The 18,633-nt window shown below is 36.6% G+C and overlaps 1 protein-coding gene and 3 gene segments (V, D, J or C); 1 reads left to right on the plus strand and 3 right to left on the minus strand.

Moving 5' to 3' along the window:
• Window positions 1-4,475: 4,475 nt before the first annotated feature.
• Window positions 4,476-5,038, minus strand: LOC127158388 (immunoglobulin kappa variable 3-11-like). The segment is given in 2 exon segments: window positions 4,476-4,826; window positions 4,929-5,038. Coding segments are annotated over 2 exon segments (399 nt in total).
• A 508-nt stretch (window positions 5,039-5,546) lies between these two features.
• LOC127158385 (immunoglobulin kappa variable 4-1-like) lies at window positions 5,547-6,133 on the minus strand. The segment is given in 2 exon segments: window positions 5,547-5,902; window positions 5,990-6,133. Coding segments are annotated over 2 exon segments (405 nt in total).
• A 447-nt stretch (window positions 6,134-6,580) lies between these two features.
• Window positions 6,581-8,196, plus strand: LOC127158386 (Ig lambda chain C region-like). The segment is given in 3 exon segments: window positions 6,581-6,586; window positions 6,690-6,741; window positions 7,712-8,196. Coding segments are annotated over 3 exon segments (375 nt in total).
• Window positions 8,197-9,990: 1,794 nt separating this feature from the next.
• On the minus strand, window positions 9,991-17,098 carry LOC127158387 (immunoglobulin kappa light chain-like). The gene is made up of 3 exons (XM_051101543.1): window positions 16,955-17,098; window positions 16,566-16,874; window positions 9,991-10,378 (listed from the first exon to the last, which is right to left on the minus strand). The coding sequence occupies exons 1-3, from the start codon at window positions 17,001-17,003 to the stop codon at window positions 10,062-10,064; spliced, it is 675 nt and encodes a 224-aa protein (XP_050957500.1). The 5' UTR covers window positions 17,004-17,098; the 3' UTR covers window positions 9,991-10,061.
• Between the last annotated feature and the right edge of the window lie 1,535 nt (window positions 17,099-18,633).

Genomic DNA, 18,633 nt, shown 5'->3' on the forward strand with positions numbered 1-18,633 from the left:
CACACAGGGTGATCTGCAGCCTGTAAGTTCACTGAGTTTACAGCTCATCACAACATTTTCTTGTGGTGTTGCAGTTTTCACTGGAGTCTGAGTGACTGTGATCTGAGCTTTACACCCTGAAAAACAAACATTTATGTGTACAAAAATATATATTTTTTAACATATTATAAAATTATTTAATATAATTTATGATGATGAAGGTCATGTTGCTGAAGATTGTTGTGTGTGTCAGTGATGAAGTGTTAAACTCACAGCACTATAAACACTCTCAGAGCACTGAAGCATCTGATCAATATGCAAACACACTCCAGATCATTTACCTGAAGACAGTAGAGATACACAGTTGTGCCATTTTATTATTGCTTTTTGATAATATATTTATCATGGTACTGTATAATAGATAATTTCATCCAATAGGGAATAACCATTTAAATCTTTCCTAAAAATTTCATTATAAAGCAGTTAAATAGAATTAGAAGAGCCTAAAATCACATGTATACTGAAAATGCGATTTAATACGTTTTGAGTGATTATGAAACAAATTATTTCAGCCTTCATGCAATAACAAGTATTATTTTTAAAGATGAACATTTTGTGCTGCTTTTTATAATAATCCATCGCTGATGTTGAGTCTCATATCAGTGTGTGTGAGTGTCACTATCTCTTTCTCTGCAGGTAAGTCTCTTAAATTGTATTGTGTTTTTTTTTTTTTTTTTTTTTTTTTTTTTTTTTTTTTAATGAAAATAACCGATTGTTTCGCTAGATCAGACCTTCTTTCTTGGCTGGGATAGCTTACGACTGCATTTGGGATCGTTTGAATTATGCATTTTGAAAGTTCAAAATCGGGGCACCATATCAGTCCATTATATGGAGAAAAATGTTTTTTGAAATGTTTTTTCTCAAAAATCATAATTTCTTTACGACTGAAGAAAGAAAGACATGAACATCTTGGTTGACAAGGGGGTGAGTACATTATAAGTGAATCTTTGTTTTGTAAGTGGACTTCTCCTTTAAGTAAATTCAAGATGTTCCATGCAGGTTGTAAGAACTACGTAAAACATTACATCACTAACTAACTACTTGTAATGATTGTGTGTGGAGGATTGGGGAAGTTGGGTAATGTGATTTAGCAACTATTTTACACCATGCAGGGTTACAGCCCTTTGGGTTTATCATTGATTACAGATGTGCTCTTTTTACAGTATGATTTATTAAAGTTCCAAATGTATGTTCGGGAGGAGCCTAATCATTCAGTCCCATCAATCATCTTAAGAGACTATATAAGCATTGCACCTCCCCTTCTCCTCTATTTCTATTCTCCCTTATTTTACTAAACTTCCTGACAGGTGTGTGGAGGCAAGATGGTTCTAAACTCTACAGGACACCGGCCCTCCAGGACCAAGTTTGGGCACCCCTGCTCTAAATGGTACTACAATTGGCCTGGATGGGCAGGTGAACTCCACACTGGGGCATAAAGATCCACTTGGACTACAGGATGAGCTCCACCTGCTGGTGTCACTAACAGCTCTTCCAGCAGCAACCATATTTTTTCAGAAAGTCTCCCATCCAGGTACTGACCAGATGATCCTGCTTAGCTTTAGTATTGTGTTATGATATGCAATCATGAGTTTGATTCCAGGGAACACCCGTGCTCGTAAAATGCATATCCACTTTAAATTGCCAAATGCATAAATGTAATGTGTTTTGCAAAATGGTAATAGGACAAATGGTGGGTAAGGGACCATGTAAGAGGTCCATACATTGCATTTAAATGAGAGCTGCTCTATTCTGAGACGATCAGAATCACTAAAGCTGCCGATGCAAATCTGATTTTCACCTCAAACTCACAGTTTCACTGTTTGATTGGTTCAATGCTCTGAACTGGAACAGTTTCACTTCTGCTCATGATGAGACAGTTATGAAGTTTGAGTGTAAGTTTCATAAGGCAAGTTTATCATGATTGTAGTAGAATCTACAAAAAGAAAACACAAAAACTACATCATTGGAACTGGGAAAAAAGTGTTCGTTTGTTTTTTTCTATAATTTTTTTCTCAGAATCAGAGCCTATTTAAAAAATACACATCTGTCAGAGGACAGATCACAGTCTAATAAAGCTGATTTGATTTAACAATTTTAAGCACATCTGTAGTTTCTGTGTGTCAGTAGTGAGTGATAGTGTTTGAGCAACTGCAGTATGACTGATGGAGGTTTTTGTACGACTCTTTATTGCTGTGTGAACACATATTTATACATTAATAATGACCATCATCTTCAGTCTGAACTCCACTGATGGTCAAAATAAAATCTCTCCCAGATGATCTGCTGCCAATGAATCTAGATGGAATTCCAGATTGCCGACTGATTGACCCATAAATTAGGAGTTTAGGAGCTTCTCCAGGTTTCTGTAAGTACCAGCTAAGAAGATGGTTTCCATTGTGACAGCAGTTTGCATCACTGCTAAATGTACAGGTTATAGTGACTGATTGTCCAGTTTGAGCGAGCAGAAATGAGGGAGTTTGAGTCACTGTCACCTGCCCAATGGATTCTGTCAAATGAGAAAGATTAGGAATCACAAACACTTTTACAAACATATATCTTCACAACACATTGACACATAAAAATAACAAATATATCTTTACAGACACAAACCTCGACATAATACAGTCAGTGTCCAGACCAATATGGTGATGAAAGTCATTTTTGTTGGTTGTAGGTTCAGTTATAGTGAAAAACAGTTGCTGATCATGTTTTATGTTTGACAGAGTTATAAAAACAGAGCACTGAAGCGTGTGTCGCTCATGTAAAACAGACTCTCCATATGCAAATTCAGGAGAATTTTAACAAGTTTATTCTGGTTTAATGTGCTGTTTCGCTGAGACTTTAATAAGTTCACATTTTAATATAATTCTTTGTTGATATAAAGCAACATCACACATTCAAGAGCGCTGCTTCTTCTTAATATCATGATTGCAAATGTGATAGTAGTTTAGTAAACAAAAAGTTACTACTGACTAATGTACTGTTTAGACTCAATATTGACAGTAGTTACTTTGTTTTTCAAAATAAACAGCACAAATCATTTGAGTGAATGATTCACTGACTCAATCATAAAGAAAGACCATTTAAGTCTGAATGAGACTCGGAGGGGCACCGAACGAATCATCTTGTGAGTGAACTGAATAAACTGTGACCATCAGTGAACTGGTCACTGAACCAATCAGAACAAATGTTTTGGTAAAAGGATTTGATAAAGATTTGAGTCACTGAATCACCAGCAGAGAGTTGAGTTTGTAGCATCAGAACTCACAGGTGATTCATCCGGTTTCTGTTTACTACAACAAACAGAGCTACTGTATGAGATGTAGAGTGGAAGTCAAGATTTCTCTAATCAAATTCTGTATAGGCTATTCCTCACATATGGATTTAGAAGTCTTTCTGACATTTTTTGGAACTTTCTGCTAAACATCCCTATTTCCTCAGAGTCATGGGTTTAGAGTGACATGAGTGGATGTTTTCAATTATTGTGTGAACTATTCCTCCTCCCACAGTCAACACTTTTCATACTGAAATCACCAAATGACTCCAGGTTACATCAGTGCAAGGACACTTTTTATTAGATCTACATATTAGTCTTTTTCAGCTGATGCATCTGTATGATTCACTTTTATTAAATGGCTTTAAAACGCAATGATGTGAATTGTCAAAATCCAGATCTGAATCAAATTTATGGGTGGGCTTGGATAGAAACAGTCCTGATTGGGTTTTTTAGTTGTATAATGTTGTATAATGTTGCATAATGGCCGGATCTTCAACACTGATAGAAACCTACAAGATCCACTCAGACTCAAAGCTGTAATGACTGTCAAATGTGCATTGACTAATAAATACTATACTGACTTGAAGGAAGTCGATAATCATGCAAAATAAATTTTTTTTATTCAAATATTTATATTTCACCAATTTTATTTTTTTTTTGTTGATCTTAAAAATAAAGCCTTGTTTAATCATCTGTGGTTTAATAACATGCAACAATAACACGTGAAAACATCCACAGAGGTGAATGATTTTCATGAGAATGGTCTTTGGCCAATATTTTTACTATGAATGTAATCATCACCAAATGATTACAGAGCACAATGGCTCTTCAGTCAGTACATGCCAATATTGTTGACCGTGATCAAGTCAAAATGTTATATTATAGTGAATAAATCTCTCTTTTTTTTGTTTGTAGTCAGTAAATATCATGAATAACTAAATGAAATAGTTCAATAGTTTGCTGATCACCAGAAGATGTTGCAGTAGCCCGTGTCATAAGACAAAAATCAGGTGTGTTTTGTTTGTTTACATGTTTGATCTGGTGGACTGTGATAGAAGAAAAAACTTGAAATCATCTGTGTGTTTGTGATAGTGTTTAAGCAGCTGCAGAATCAGTTCAGTCACTGTGACTCTGACTGACGGAGGTTTTTGTACGACTCTTTATCACTGTGTGAACACCCAGTTACTGTTGATGTAGTGTACACTCAGACAGTAATAATGTCCAGCATCTTCAGTCTGGACTCCACTGATGGTCAGAGTGAAATCTGTTCCATAATTTGCTCCATTGCCACTGAATCTAGATGGAGTTCCTGACTGCCGTGATCTAATGTCATAAATGAGGAGTTTAGGAGCTCCTCCAGGTTTCTGCAGATACCAGGAGAAACAGTCACTACATCCCGCTGAACGATCTCCAATTCCTTTGCTAGTCTGACATTTTATAGTAACTGTTTCTCCTGGTTGAACAGCTGCTGCTGAGGGAGTCTGAGTCACTGAAATTTGTCCTCTTGTTTCTGTAAATGACATTTTGTAAGATAATAATTAACAAAATCTGTTTTTACCATCAAACACATGCATATAAATCACATTTTGAGTTATTAACAGAGTAAATGAACCTTGAACAGAAAGAATGAGTGTCCAGATACAGACGCTGCTGATGATCATCATCTTCTTGCTGGTTGATCTTTCTGTTAAAATGGAGAAAAGCTCTCAGTGATGAAGTGTCAAACTCACAGCACTATAAACACTCTCAGAGCACTGAAGCATCTGATCAATATGCAAACACACTCCAGATCATTTACCTGAAGACAGATGCACTATTTTCCATTTTGTTTGAAAAAAAGCTCTTTTTTTTTTCTTTTTTCTTCTAACTATCATTTTGAGCTCAGCTGAAATGTGTTTTAATGACCAATTTCATTAGGTCTTAGAATCTGAAAAGAGTTTTGATGGATTGTAATAGATGAGAACAGCTGCATTAACAGTAAATGTGAACTGAAGCAAGTTTATCATGATTGTAGTAGAAACTACAAAAACAAAACAAAAACTACATCATTACACATCTGTCACAGCAGGACAGATCACAGTCTAATAGAGCTGATTTGACTTATAACTGTGTTTTGTGCACATGTGTAGTTCCTGTGTTTGGTCTCTGTGTGTCAGTAGTGAGTGATAGTGTTTCAGTTCAGTTCAGTCACTGTGACTTTGATTGACAGAGGTTTTTGTACAACTCTTTATCACTGTGTGAACATTGAATCACCCTTACAAACATCATAAGAATTAGTTCTGCAATAGTAACTCGTACAGTAATAATGTCCAGCATCTTCAGTCTGGACTCCACTGATGGTCAGAGTGAAATCAGTTCCAGATCCACTGCCACTGAATCTAGATGGAGTTCCAGACTCGAGGCGGTTAGCCCAATAAATTAGTAGTGTAGGAGCTTCTCCAGGTTTCTGTAAGTACCAGGCTAACAAATCATCAGAACCATCATTGTACACATCTCTGCTTGTTTTACAGTTGATTTTGACTGTTTGTCCTGGTTGAGCTGCTGTCATTGAGGGACTCTGAGTGACGGTGATCTGTCCTCTACACTCTGAAACACAACAAGAAGAAAATCAACTCAAACATGTTATATTATACTTGAGAAAATGTATTCATATCTAACTTGTGCTCCACAAACCTTGAGTAAACGCTGTGAGAGTCCAGATGAAGATGATGATGAAGGTCATGTTGATGAAGATTGTTGTGTGTGTCAGTGATGAAGTGTTAAACTCACAGCACTATAAACACTCTCAGAGCACTGAAGCATCTGATCAATATGCAAACACACTCCAGATCATTTACCTGAGGACAGTCACTCATTAGCAGACACTCACAGTCATAAAAAAAGAATAAAAAAACCTGAAGTGAGAACATAGAGTAAAAAGTTTTTTTTTTTTTTAATAGCATTCAAAACTTATTAAAAACTGTTAAAAATTGCATCATTCTCAATAATCTACAAGACCAGCTTTGATATATTAACCTGAATATCTCCTGTGAGACTTTTTGAATATTTTTGACTAGTTGGATAAAAAAATGTCACTGTTAATCCCCAAATTTTACTCCAATCCTTGTATGTTCCTGCAGGTTTTTAACAGACATGAGGATCATCACACACGTGTCTCTGTCAATCACTGAATCAGTTTGATTGTGAGTCTGTTACACATGATATAAAACATGTTCACTTATATAAATGATGTAATTTAGTAATGATGTAGGCTGCATAAAATAAATGAAGGTAATTTGTTCTGTGAGTGGATGTGTTTGTTGGAGTCTCAGTTGATGTGTGTTTGTGCAGTTAGTGAAGTGTTCAGGAGGTTTTTGTTCAGCTGCTCTATTAGTTTGTATCACTGTGGGTCACTTTCGGCAGCGGCACCAAACTGGATGTTGGCAGTAAGTAAATCATCATTTATTAACATTATTAATAATATGACAAGAGACTGTTAAATACTTTGTAGCACTACTGAAATGATGCTTCTTCAAATTTTTTATTTTCTCATTGTGCAGTTAGTTCACATTGATTGATTGTCAGTCGACACTGTAAAGATGGTTTTCATTGTTGTTGCATCTTTGTTTTTATATAATCATTTCTACTTGATTTTATGAGTTGTCAGTTTTTTTTCATCTTACTTAATTCAGTCATAAATGGTTGAAAGTACATTAAAAATAAATATAATTATAGGCTGCTATTTTTCCACCACTTTAAAATGTAAACCATCATTTAAACCTAAAATTACATTGATGTTGATTTGTTTTAGTAAAAATTAATTACATTTTAAAGGCACAAATTGATGTATTTTTTCTAGTCTATTGTTAAATGAAGTTCAATATTTCCAAACTGGGAATTATGGTCATCTTGTATTTTTTTTTATGAAGCAGCTCTGTCAGATACTGCATGAGCTTTTAGAGTATTTGTAGATATAAAGTTTAAACACACACATCCATTTTGTAATCAAAACTGATGATGTTTTTAAAAAAATTCTTATCATGCAGTTGAACATAATTTGATCAGAATTTAAAGCTATAATAAAACTTCAGTATAACTTTCATTGCTTTGTTGATCACAGAATCATAAAAATTCTAGGAGCATTCAGATGAACTTTTTGAAAGTTTATTGCTACTGAATCTGCATGTTTTTTAACCTTTTCAGTAGATTTCCGCTTGCAAAACTGATGCTCAGTGACCTGAAATTTGATTTTTTTTTTTTTTTTTTTTCAACATTTAAAACTAATAAAAAATTCTAATTTCTAATCTTATTTTTGTGCAGTAAAACTATATTGTGACTGCTGAGAGTTTTAAAGATGTTAAATTTACGTAGGAAAGACACTGGTAAATGTGATTTCTCTGTGCTTCTCTCATGCAGGCGTCACTCATCCTAAATTGAGCGTCCTGCCGCCCTCCAGTGCAGAGATCTCCTCAAAGAAGACAGCGACACTGGTGTGTGTGGCCAACAAGGGCTTCCCGTCAGACTGGAGCCTGAGCTGGAAGGTGGACGGGAGCAGCAGGTCTCAGGAGAGCAGCGCTGGGCTCCTGGAGAAGGACGGTCTGTACAGCTGGAGCAGCAGCCTGACTCTCTCTGAGCAGGAGTGGATGGAGAGCGTCTCAGTGAGCTGTGAGGCCACACGGAGCGGCCAGCCTGCGCTCACTGGACACGTGACCAGACATCAGTGTTCAGAGTAGATCTGCTGCTCTTCTCACTCATGTCTCACATGGAGACTAACAGCACATGAGCGACTCCTTCATTCTCCACATCCAGCTTCAGTCGCTCTCATCTGCATCTGCTCTGCTTTGTGTGTTTCATACAAGACTATATGTGTGCTTTATCATTCAAGTTATGATTTTATTACAATTCAGTCAATAAAAAAATACAATTGTAGTTTTATTTCTTTGTGTTGTTTTTTGTAATTTTTTTCTGGTCTTTCTTTGGATCAGGGCTTTTGCACACATTCATTTATTTATTTATTCTTTAAACTTCACTCAATGGACCATAAAAACACCTGCAGATACATGATGAAACATTATGAACCTCACAATTAGAAGTGTGTCAGATTAATACAAAATTTGCTGTAGCAAGTAGAAAATTGAATGAATCATTTATATTTCATTTAATATCCATGAAAATTCAAAACTCACAAACACAGTTTCACTGTTTGGTTGTTTCAACGCTCTGAACTGGATCAGTTTCACTTCTGCTCATGGAGTGATGAGACAGTTATGATGTTTGCGTGGTAGTTTCATAAGACTTATAAAACTAATGAATAAACTGTACAAGGGACAGAGACTTTTGACTGGAAGATGATGAATAAACTATTTAAGCAGCAACATATTTATGTCCTGCTGATTCTTTTTGGAATATAAATGTATAATTAGAAAGAAGAAATAAATTCTGCGTTTTAAAAATACATAATCAAAAATGTCATGGATTGAAAAATGAGTGAGTGGAGAGAAGAGATAAACCATAAAAGATCTGGAAAAAATGATCATTATATTAAAGTAACTAATTATCTTCAAAAATAATGATGGACTTCAATAAAATTAAGATTAAGATCATATTTGTGTTTCTGCACAGTTGAGTGAGTGATAGTGTTTGAGCGAGTGATAGTGTTTGAGCAGCTGCAGAATCAGTTCAGTCACTGTGACTCTGACTGACGGAGGTTTTTGTACGACTCTTTATCACTGTGTGAACACATAGTTACCACTGACAGAGTGTCGACTCATACAATAATAATGTGCAGCATCTTCAGTCTGGACTCCACTGATGGTCAGAGTGAAATCAGTCCCACCTTGTGCTCCATTCCCACTGAATCGACTGAAACTGTTACCATAGCGATCATTTACTCCAGTAATGACGAGTTTAGGAGTTTCTCCAGGTTTCTGCTGATACCAAGCTAAACCCCAGCTATCTATTCCAGTATCAGTTTTACACTCTATAGTGGCAGTTTGTCCTTCAGAAACAGTCACAACTTCAGGTTGAGTTACAGTGATTCCTCTGGATGCTGATGACAACAACATTACATGTGTTTAATCAAAGTAAATTAATGTTAAAGAGTCAAAAATGAGCATCTTTCACTTCTGTTACCTGAAATAAAAGCTGTCAGAATCCAGATGAAGCTGCTGAAGAGATTCATTGTGTTTATTGGTTTTGTACCGTGGTAAACAGCAGTGTGTTATAAAGTGTTTGAGTCTGAACGCTATAAACACTCGGAGCGCTGAAGCATGTGCTGATGCAAAGTGACTCTCTGTGGAAAAACCCTCTACTGTGTTTCTGAGTTTAGAATTTTCATAGATATTAAATGAAATATAAAGCAATTATTCAGTTTTCCACTTGAAGAACATTATTAACATTTACTAGAGTAAATGTTAATAAAACACACTTTTTTTTTTTATATATCTAACACTATATTTGTGAGGTTCATAATGTTTCATCATGTATCTGCAGGTCTTTTTCATGGTCCACTGAGTGAAGTTTCTATTTTTTTTAAATTTTTTTTTAATGTGTGAGCTAAAGCCCTGATCCAAAGAAACACCTGAAACAAAAAATGACAAAAAAAGAACACAAAGACATAAAGCTACAACTGTATTTTATTTATTGAGTAAATTTTAATAGCATTGAATGAATCATAAAACACACATATAGTCTTGTACAAACACACAAAGCAGAGCAGATGCAAATGAGAGCGACCGAATAGACATGAGTGAGAAGAGCAGCAGATCTACTCTGAACACTGATGTCTGGTCATGTGTCCAGTGAGCGCAGGCTGGCCGCTCCGTGTGGCCTCACAGCTCACTGAGACGCTCTCCATCCACTCCTGCTCAGAGAGAGTCAGGCTGCTGCTCCAGCTGTACAGACCGTCCTTCTCCAGGAGCCCAGCGCTGCTCTCCTGAGACCTGCTGCTCCCGTCCACCTTCCAGCTCAGGCTCCAGTCTGACGGGAAGCCCTTGTTGGCCACACACACCAGTGTCGCTGTCTTCTTTGAGGAGATCTCTGCACTGGAGGGCGGCAGGACACTCAATTTAGGACGAGTGACGCCTGACAAACACACAATAGTCAACTCAATCAAGAAGAAAGCATTTGACTCCTTTCAGGTTTTCAGAAATGAAAAACTAATACAGTGATAGCTTTTCTCGGCCATTTTAAAAAGATTAAACTGCAAGTCACCTGAATTAACTATTACAAAGCCTATGATCAGCCTATGATGTGTGATGATCCTCATGTCTGTTAAAAACCTGCAGGAACATACAAGGATGTGGAGTAAAATTTGGGGATTAATAGTGACGTTTTGATCCAACTACAGTAAAAATATTCTCAAAGTCTCACAGGAGATATTCAGGTTAATACATCAAAGCTGGTCTTGTAGATCAATTGAGAATTGAATTGAATGATGAAATTAACAGTTTAGCTCCTAAACATTACAGGGAAAAAACAACTTTTTACTCTATGTTCTCACTTCAGTAATTGTTTTATTATTGTAGGTGTCTGCTAATGAGTGATTGTCTTGAGGTAAATGACAGTGAGTGTGTTTGCATATTGATCAGATGCTTCAGTGCTCTGAGAGTGTTTATAGTGCTGTGAGTTTAACACTTCATCACTGAGAGCTTTTCTACATTCAAACTGAACGTAAACCATCAACAAGAAGAATGATGATCATCAGCGTCTTTATCTGGACACTGATTCTTTCAGTTCAAGGTTCATTTACTCCATTGATACCTTAAAATGTGATTTATAAGCATGTGTTTAGTGTTAAAAAACTGATTTTGTACGGGATACTTTGACTTTAATAACTGTTGCAATTATTATCTTATGAAATGTCATTCACAGAAACTACAGGACAAATTTCAGTGACTCAGACTCCCTCAGCAGCAGCTGTTCAACCAGGAGAAACAGTTACTATAAACTGTAAGACTAGCAGAGGAATTGGAGATCGTTCATGGGGTTGTGGTGGCTGTCTCGCCTGGTATCTGAAGAAACCTGGAGAAACTCCTAAACTCCTCATTTATGGCATTAACTCACGGCAGTCAGGGACTTCATCTAGATTCAGTGGCAATGGAGCAGATTATGGAACAGATTTTACTCTGACCATCAGTGGAGTCCAGACTGAAGATGCTGGACATTATTACTGTATGAGTGTACACAGGATCAACAGTAATGTTATGTTCACACAGTGATAAAGAGTCGTACAAAAACCTCCATCAGTCAGAGTCACAGTGACTGAACTGATTCTGCAGCTGCTCAAACACTATCACTCACTACTGACACACAGAGACCAAACACAGGAACTACACATGTGCTCAAAACTGAGTTATAAGTGTCTAGTGTCCAGGGGCCTGTGCCATTAAGCTGGTTAAGCTGCCTAACCAGGTAAGTTCCAGTTTAGTTTGTGCCAATTCTGGGTTTAAGGTACAATGAATGTGGTTTGGCTATGGCTAACCTACTTTAGGGCAGGTTATGTTCTGACCAACTGGCTTTGGGCAAAGTGACAAAAAAGGCCTGAATTCAGTCAAATCCTGAATTGACAGAGAAAGTTGATGATCAGTGTCATGGTACCAACAAAGTCGGATTGGATTGGATTGGTTTGGTTTTGTCAACTCAAAACTAACACTGTAGCCAAAACTAGTTTGTTTGGCCACCATAGTGATACAAGCCCCAGCACTTACTCACTAACTAATAACTAACTGGCTAAATAAACAAACAAACATATATGTGATCATGTTCACCACATTATATGTTATTACATTCTATGAAAGTGATTTAATTCTGATTTAATTACATATTGAGAAAAAATGATTCTTTCTCAAGAATCATTAGTGAAAAGGGAAAGCAAATATAATTTTAGCATTTTAATTTCTGAGTGATGAATTTCACCAAACACATTTAAACAAACAGATCATGCTGTCAGTAAGAGCAGCATGTCAAACCACTGCACATTTACTGAGTCTTCTGATTTTTACTGCTAGTCAATGTCTGACAACTCATAATGACTGTTAAACTCAAGATCATAAAAACTCTATAATGTGCTGATGAGAGAAATACTGTTGTTACTGTTGTACAACACATAGTTACTGTTGATGTAATGTCCACTCTGACAGTAATAATGTAAGATGTGAAATTATTTCCTCATGAATTTAAAGTCCAGGAACTCTGACAAAAGCAGATGCCATGCAACAAAACAATAAAACTAATCTGGAGAAGAGATCTTCAAAGAGGCAAACAACACCACCCCTATTGCTCATTTACAACCCCCTTCCTCCCTCTCCTCTCCCCTCCCTGCATCTCACACTTTTCCCCCAAAAGGTTCCACTGAAAGTCACTAAGAATGTCCATATACTACATGTGTTACATCTTGTGAATATGTTGAATTTTCCCTTTCATGTTTGGTATCGTTCTAAAGGTCTCAGTGTGATTGGTAAAATGGTCTCAATTTCACAGCAGTCACTTATATTATGAGAAAGATTGAAAACTTTTGTAGAATTGTGTTTTGCTGCTGAGGGGTGTGTTTTCAACTTAGGGTCGGGTGAGAATCTCCAGCCAGGTGTGACCCTGGGTCATGAGATCTCCTGACAAACCAAAAGGTCTTTATGTTTTTACAACTGATTGGAAGATTTGTTTGTTTTGGTCTGGGTATATAAGCGAAGTGACAAAACATTACGGGGGGATTCTGTATTCAGAAGAACCCCACACTGTGTGTGAGAGTCTCTGGAGCTTTTCCTCCAAATCTCTCACATGCTGCTGTGTATCTCTATGCGGTCAGGTATGCATCTCCCACTCTTAGATTTATCTTTGAGTTATTGATGTTATGTATTTATTTGAATTGGAACTGAATTTAATTCTGGATTGAATGGAGCAGTAGGCACATCATCTGAGACCTCCTGATTTCTGTCTATCACTGATGTCAGCAAGTTGTACGGTAGAAGACTAAAGTAAACTGCACTTTTTGTGAGGGCAAGCAGTAGGCGGCTGTCAAAAAGGGTATTAGTCACCTACATACCTCTGACTCAGCATCAGACTGGCGTTTTTGTGATCGTGAGATCGGCGTAATCGGCCAGCACCAGACTCTGAGCGGCATCGGGTCCCCAATGAACGAATAATTGAAAGTATAGCGAGTCCGAAATGATCACATATCTAAATTAATACATAACTGATATTTGTGATCAGCCTAAAGTAAACACCTAAATTCTAACGATCATATGAAATTGGAGTCAGATTAAACATGGAGCTAGATTAAAATTGAAAGTAAATCCTGATAAATTAAGCGAATTTGTTTTCGACTGCATTACTTGTTTGTTTATGTATTTGGTGAACTTTACCAATCAAAAATGAATATGATCATGATTGAGAAGAAAACTGATTTGTTTTATCGCCTTAATTGTGTTTTGTGCTAAAACGGCATGTGTTTTCATATCACTGCATTTTTATTCTGCATGAGTCTCTGGCAGGTAAAGATGATGTTTGTGTGCAAATAATAAGTGGAGCTCAGCTAAAAACTGTTTCAATGAGCAATGACTCTTGATGGAGACTCTTCACTGGTAGATACTTATAGTGCCCTCCACTATTATTGGCACCCTTGGTAAATATGAGCAAAGATGGCTATGAAAATAAATCTGCTTTGTTTATCTTTATGATCTTACATTCAAAAAATTCACAAAATGCTAACCTTTCATTGAAGTAAAACAATTAAAAGTGGGGGGAAACTTACGCTATGAAATAAATGTTTTTCTCATATGCATGTTGGGCACAATTATTGGCACCCTTAGAAATTATAATGAGTAAAATATCTCTGAAGTATATTCCCATTCATATTTGCATTTATTTAGCACCCTAGAATGACTAGGAGTATGATATTGTCCAGCAGTAACGTCCTGTTTCACAGGATTATAAATACGAGGAAGCACAAAGGCCAAATTTCCTTAATCATCCATCACAAGGAATAAAACCAAATAATATAGTTCTGATGTGCAGAACAAGATTGTTGAGCTTCACAAAATAGAAAGTGGCTGTAAGAAAAGAGCTAAAGCATTGAAAATCCCAATTTCCATCATTAGGACAATAATTAAGAATTCCAGTCAACTAAAGATGTTACAAATCTGCCTGGAAAAGGATGTGTGTCTATATCGTCCTAATGCATGGTGAGGAGGAGAGTTTAAGTGTCCAAAGACTATCACAGTAGGAGAATTGCAGAGACTAGTTGAGTCTTGGGGCCAAAAGACTGAAAAAAAAAAAAAAATTCAAACAGCCCCTACATCACCACATGTTGTTCAGGAGGGTTTTAAGAAAAATCCTCCTTGCTCATCCAAAAACAAACACCAGCATATTCAGTTGTCAGACACAGTTTGAATTTCAAATGGGAATGGCTTCTGTGGTCAGATGAAACTAAAAAAAAAGAGCTTTCTGGCAGCAAACACTCAAGTACCCCATGCCCATGGTTAAATATACTGCTGGATCTTTAATGTTGTGGTCTTATTTTCCTGCCAGAGGTCCTGGACATCTTGTTCAGATACATGGCATCATGGATTCTAGCAAATACCAACAGATAAAAAATGTAAACCTGACTGCATCTGTTAGAAGTTCTATAATGAGCTGTGGTTGGATCTTCCATCAGGACAGTGATCCAAATCAAACATCAAAATCAACAAAAAAATGTGTCACTGAGCATAAAATGAAGCTTCTGCCATGGCTGTCCCAGTTTCCTGACCTGAACCCTATAGAAAATGCGTGAGGTGAAATGAAGAGAAGAAGCACCAGCATGGAGCTGAGAAACTAAAGGATCTGAAGAGTTTCTGTATGAAGGTATGGTCTCTGATCTCTTGTCAGGTGTTCAGGCATTAAAGAAGAAAACACAGAGCTGTTATCTTGAATAAAGGGCATTGCAATAATTGGGTGCCAATAATTGTGGTCAACATGAACTACAGAAAAACATTTATTTCATAAAGAGATTTCCCCCCTGCTTTCCATTGTTTTACTTAAATGATAGGTTAGAATATTGTGAATTTTTTGAATGAAAGATTAAAAGGATAAACAATGCAGATTTATTCTTACAGCCACCTTTGCTCCTATTTACCAAGGGTGCCAATATTAGTGGAGGGCACTGTATGTGACTGGACTAGGGGTGAATGGTTGGGTAGACATGATTCGATTCATAGTTTTTGATTCTTTTTAAGAACGATTTTTGTTCATTCAGAACCATTTAATTCACATTGATTATGATTAATTAATGATTTTATTTATTTATTTTTTATTTTTTTACATCAGAGTGCCGAATCCTGTTAGAGATCAACTTGCATGTGAAGTTCAGCTCCAACCCTCATCAAACACAACTGAACCAGCCAGCATAGTTTGATTATTGCGCCAAATAACTTAAAAGCGAACAAATATACATGTACATACAGGCTGCTTGAAATATAACAGTCTAAATATAACAAATGTGCATTTCACTCTTATTTTACAGGTTTCCACAACCGTGTTAACTCAGTAAACTAATTAATTATATACTACAATATTATCTGATGTATTTAGTTTCCTGAAAGTCTCATAGGCAAATAAAGAAAAATAAATCAGCTATAACCATAAGAGCCCTTAAATGTCATCTTCTCACCCAAATGAACAATGTTATCATTTTATCTAACAAAAAATAATGAAGTTTCCACACAATGAAAGTGCTTTTTTAATTCAGTTTTAGTGGCCACACAGTGACTTAACGGCTTTATTAATGTTTTACTGTCGTTGGCTGTGACTATAGTGTTATTGTGAGAGAACCATCATCTGCCTATTGGCAAGATTTGTAATCCATACATTGAGGAAACAAGTGAATTTTATATCGCTATAGACCACAGTTTTTGGGATGTTGGAGCATCTTATCGTGGTTATATAGGATTTGTCACTTTAAGTGGTGTTTGCACTGAATTCTGGTTAATTTGTTACTTTGGTGTATATGGAAGATGATGAATAAACTATTCAAGCAGTGACTGTGTTAATGTGCTGTGTTTATGTGCACTTTACAGTATGACTGCATTATTAGAAAGAAAAAAATCTGATTACGTCACATTTATAACTATTTTCAAAAATACTCATGAAATAGAACAAAACTGATATAAGAATCATATTTGTGTTTCTACACTATTGAATGAGTGATAGTGTTTGAGCAGCTGCAGTTTCAGTTCAGTCACTGTGACTCTGACTGACAGAGGTTTTTGTACGACTCTTTATCACTGTGTGAACACACCACTGCTGTCTTCACTCTGACAGTAATAATGTCCAGCATCTTCAGTCTGGACTCCACTGATGGTCAGAGTGAAATCAGTCCCAGATCCACTGCCACTGAATCTAGATGGAGTTCCTGACTGGAGGCGGTTAGCCCAATAAATCAGGAGTTTAGGAGCTTCTCTAGGTTTCTGTATGTGCCAGGCTAAACGGTCTGGCAAATGATCCTTGTACACATTTCTGCTGGTTTTACAGTTGATTTTGACTGTTTCTCTTGGTTGAGCTGCTGTCATTGAGGGACTCTGAGTGATGGTGATCTGTCCTCTACACTCTAAACACAACAAGAAAATCAAATCAAAATTTGACAATATGCTTGAAATTTAATTCATATCTAACTTGTGCTCCACAAACCTTGAGCAAACACTGTGAGAGTCCAGATGAAGATGATGATGAAGGTCATGTTGATGAAGATTGTTGTGTGTGTCAGTGATGAAGTGTTAAACTCACAGCACTATAAACACTCTCAGAGCACTGAAGCATCTGATCAATATGCAAACACACTCCAGATCAAGTAAAGTAAGGTAATTTGTGCTGTGAGTGGATGTGTTTGTTGGAGACTCAGTTGATGTGTGTTTGTGCAGTTAGTGAAGTGTTCAGGAGGTTTTTGTTCAACTGCTCTATTAGTTTGTATCACTGTGGGTCACTTTCGGCAGCGGCACCAAACTGGATGTTGGCAGTAAGTAAATCATCATTTAATGTTATTAATACAGCAACTGACTGTAAAACACTTTGTTGCTCTATAGAAATTATCCACTTTTCCTATAATTATAAAATTTTAATTTTATTTTTAGATCACATTGTAAAGATGGTTTTCATTGTCAGGGCATCTTTGTTTTCATCCAAACTATAACAATTTCTGTTATTTCTTAATTACATTGATTTCATAAGTTTCATTTGATTTTCATTTGATTTTATGTGAAAATTGAAAATTTATTAAACTAACATTTTTTTAGATTAGTGTTTTTTTTTTTTAATTAAAGCCTGCAGATATTTTTAAACTGGAAATTATGGTTGCTTAATTGCATGTGTGGTAATATTTGAAATATATTTTTTATAGTAGACATGCCAAACAAGTTATATTTTCTATATTTTAAAACTAAATTTTGTACCCAATTTTCTCATGCTGTCATCAAACATTGCAATGAACTCCAGCAGTTATTGTGTTTATTCACATCTGATCTTTTATGCTTTTAATCAAAGTGACTTACATTGAAGTCGATAATGAAAATGACTTTTCAGATCAATATATTTCACCAAACTTTCGTTGTTTTGCTGAGAGCAGGCTTTGTAAAAATTCATTCGACTTGCAGTTTAATGTTGTTAAATTGGCCAAGAAAAGCTATCATTATATTAATTTTTCATACATTTTTTAAAACTTGAAAAGAGAGAAATGCTTTCTTCTTGACTGAGTTGACTATCGTGTGTTTGTCAGGCGTCACTCGTCCTAAATTGAGCGTCCTGCCGCCCTCCAGTGCTGAGATCTCCTCAAAGAAGACAGCGACACTGGTGTGTGTGGCCAACAAGGGCTTCCCGTCAGACTGGAGCCTGAGCTGGAAGGTGGACGGGAGCAGCAGGTCTCAGGAGAGCAGCGCTGGGCTCCTGGAGAAGGACGGTCTGTACAGCTGGAGCAGCAGCCTGACTCTCTCTGAGCAGGAGTGGATGGAGAGCGTCTCAGTGAGCTGTGAGGCCACACGGAGCGGCCAGCCTGCGCTCACTGGACACGTGACCAGACATCAGTGTTCAGAGTAGATCTGCTGCTCTTCTCACTCATGTCTCACATGGAGACTAACAGCACATGAGCGACTCCTTCATTCTCCACATCCAGCTTCAGTCGCTCTCATCTGCATCTGCTCTGCTTTGTGTGTTTCATGCAAGACTATATGTGTGCTTTACCATTCAGTTATGATTTTATTACAATTCAGTCAATAAATAAAATACAATTGTAGATTTATATCTTTGTGTTGTTTTTTGTCATTTTTTCAGCTCTTTCTTTGCATCAGGGCTTTAGCTCAAATTTAAAAACATTTTTA

The sequence above is a fragment of the Labeo rohita genome, unplaced genomic scaffold (genome assembly GCF_022985175.1).
Source record: "Labeo rohita strain BAU-BD-2019 unplaced genomic scaffold, IGBB_LRoh.1.0 scaffold_1491, whole genome shotgun sequence".
NCBI lineage: Eukaryota > Metazoa > Chordata > Actinopteri > Cypriniformes > Cyprinidae > Labeo > Labeo rohita.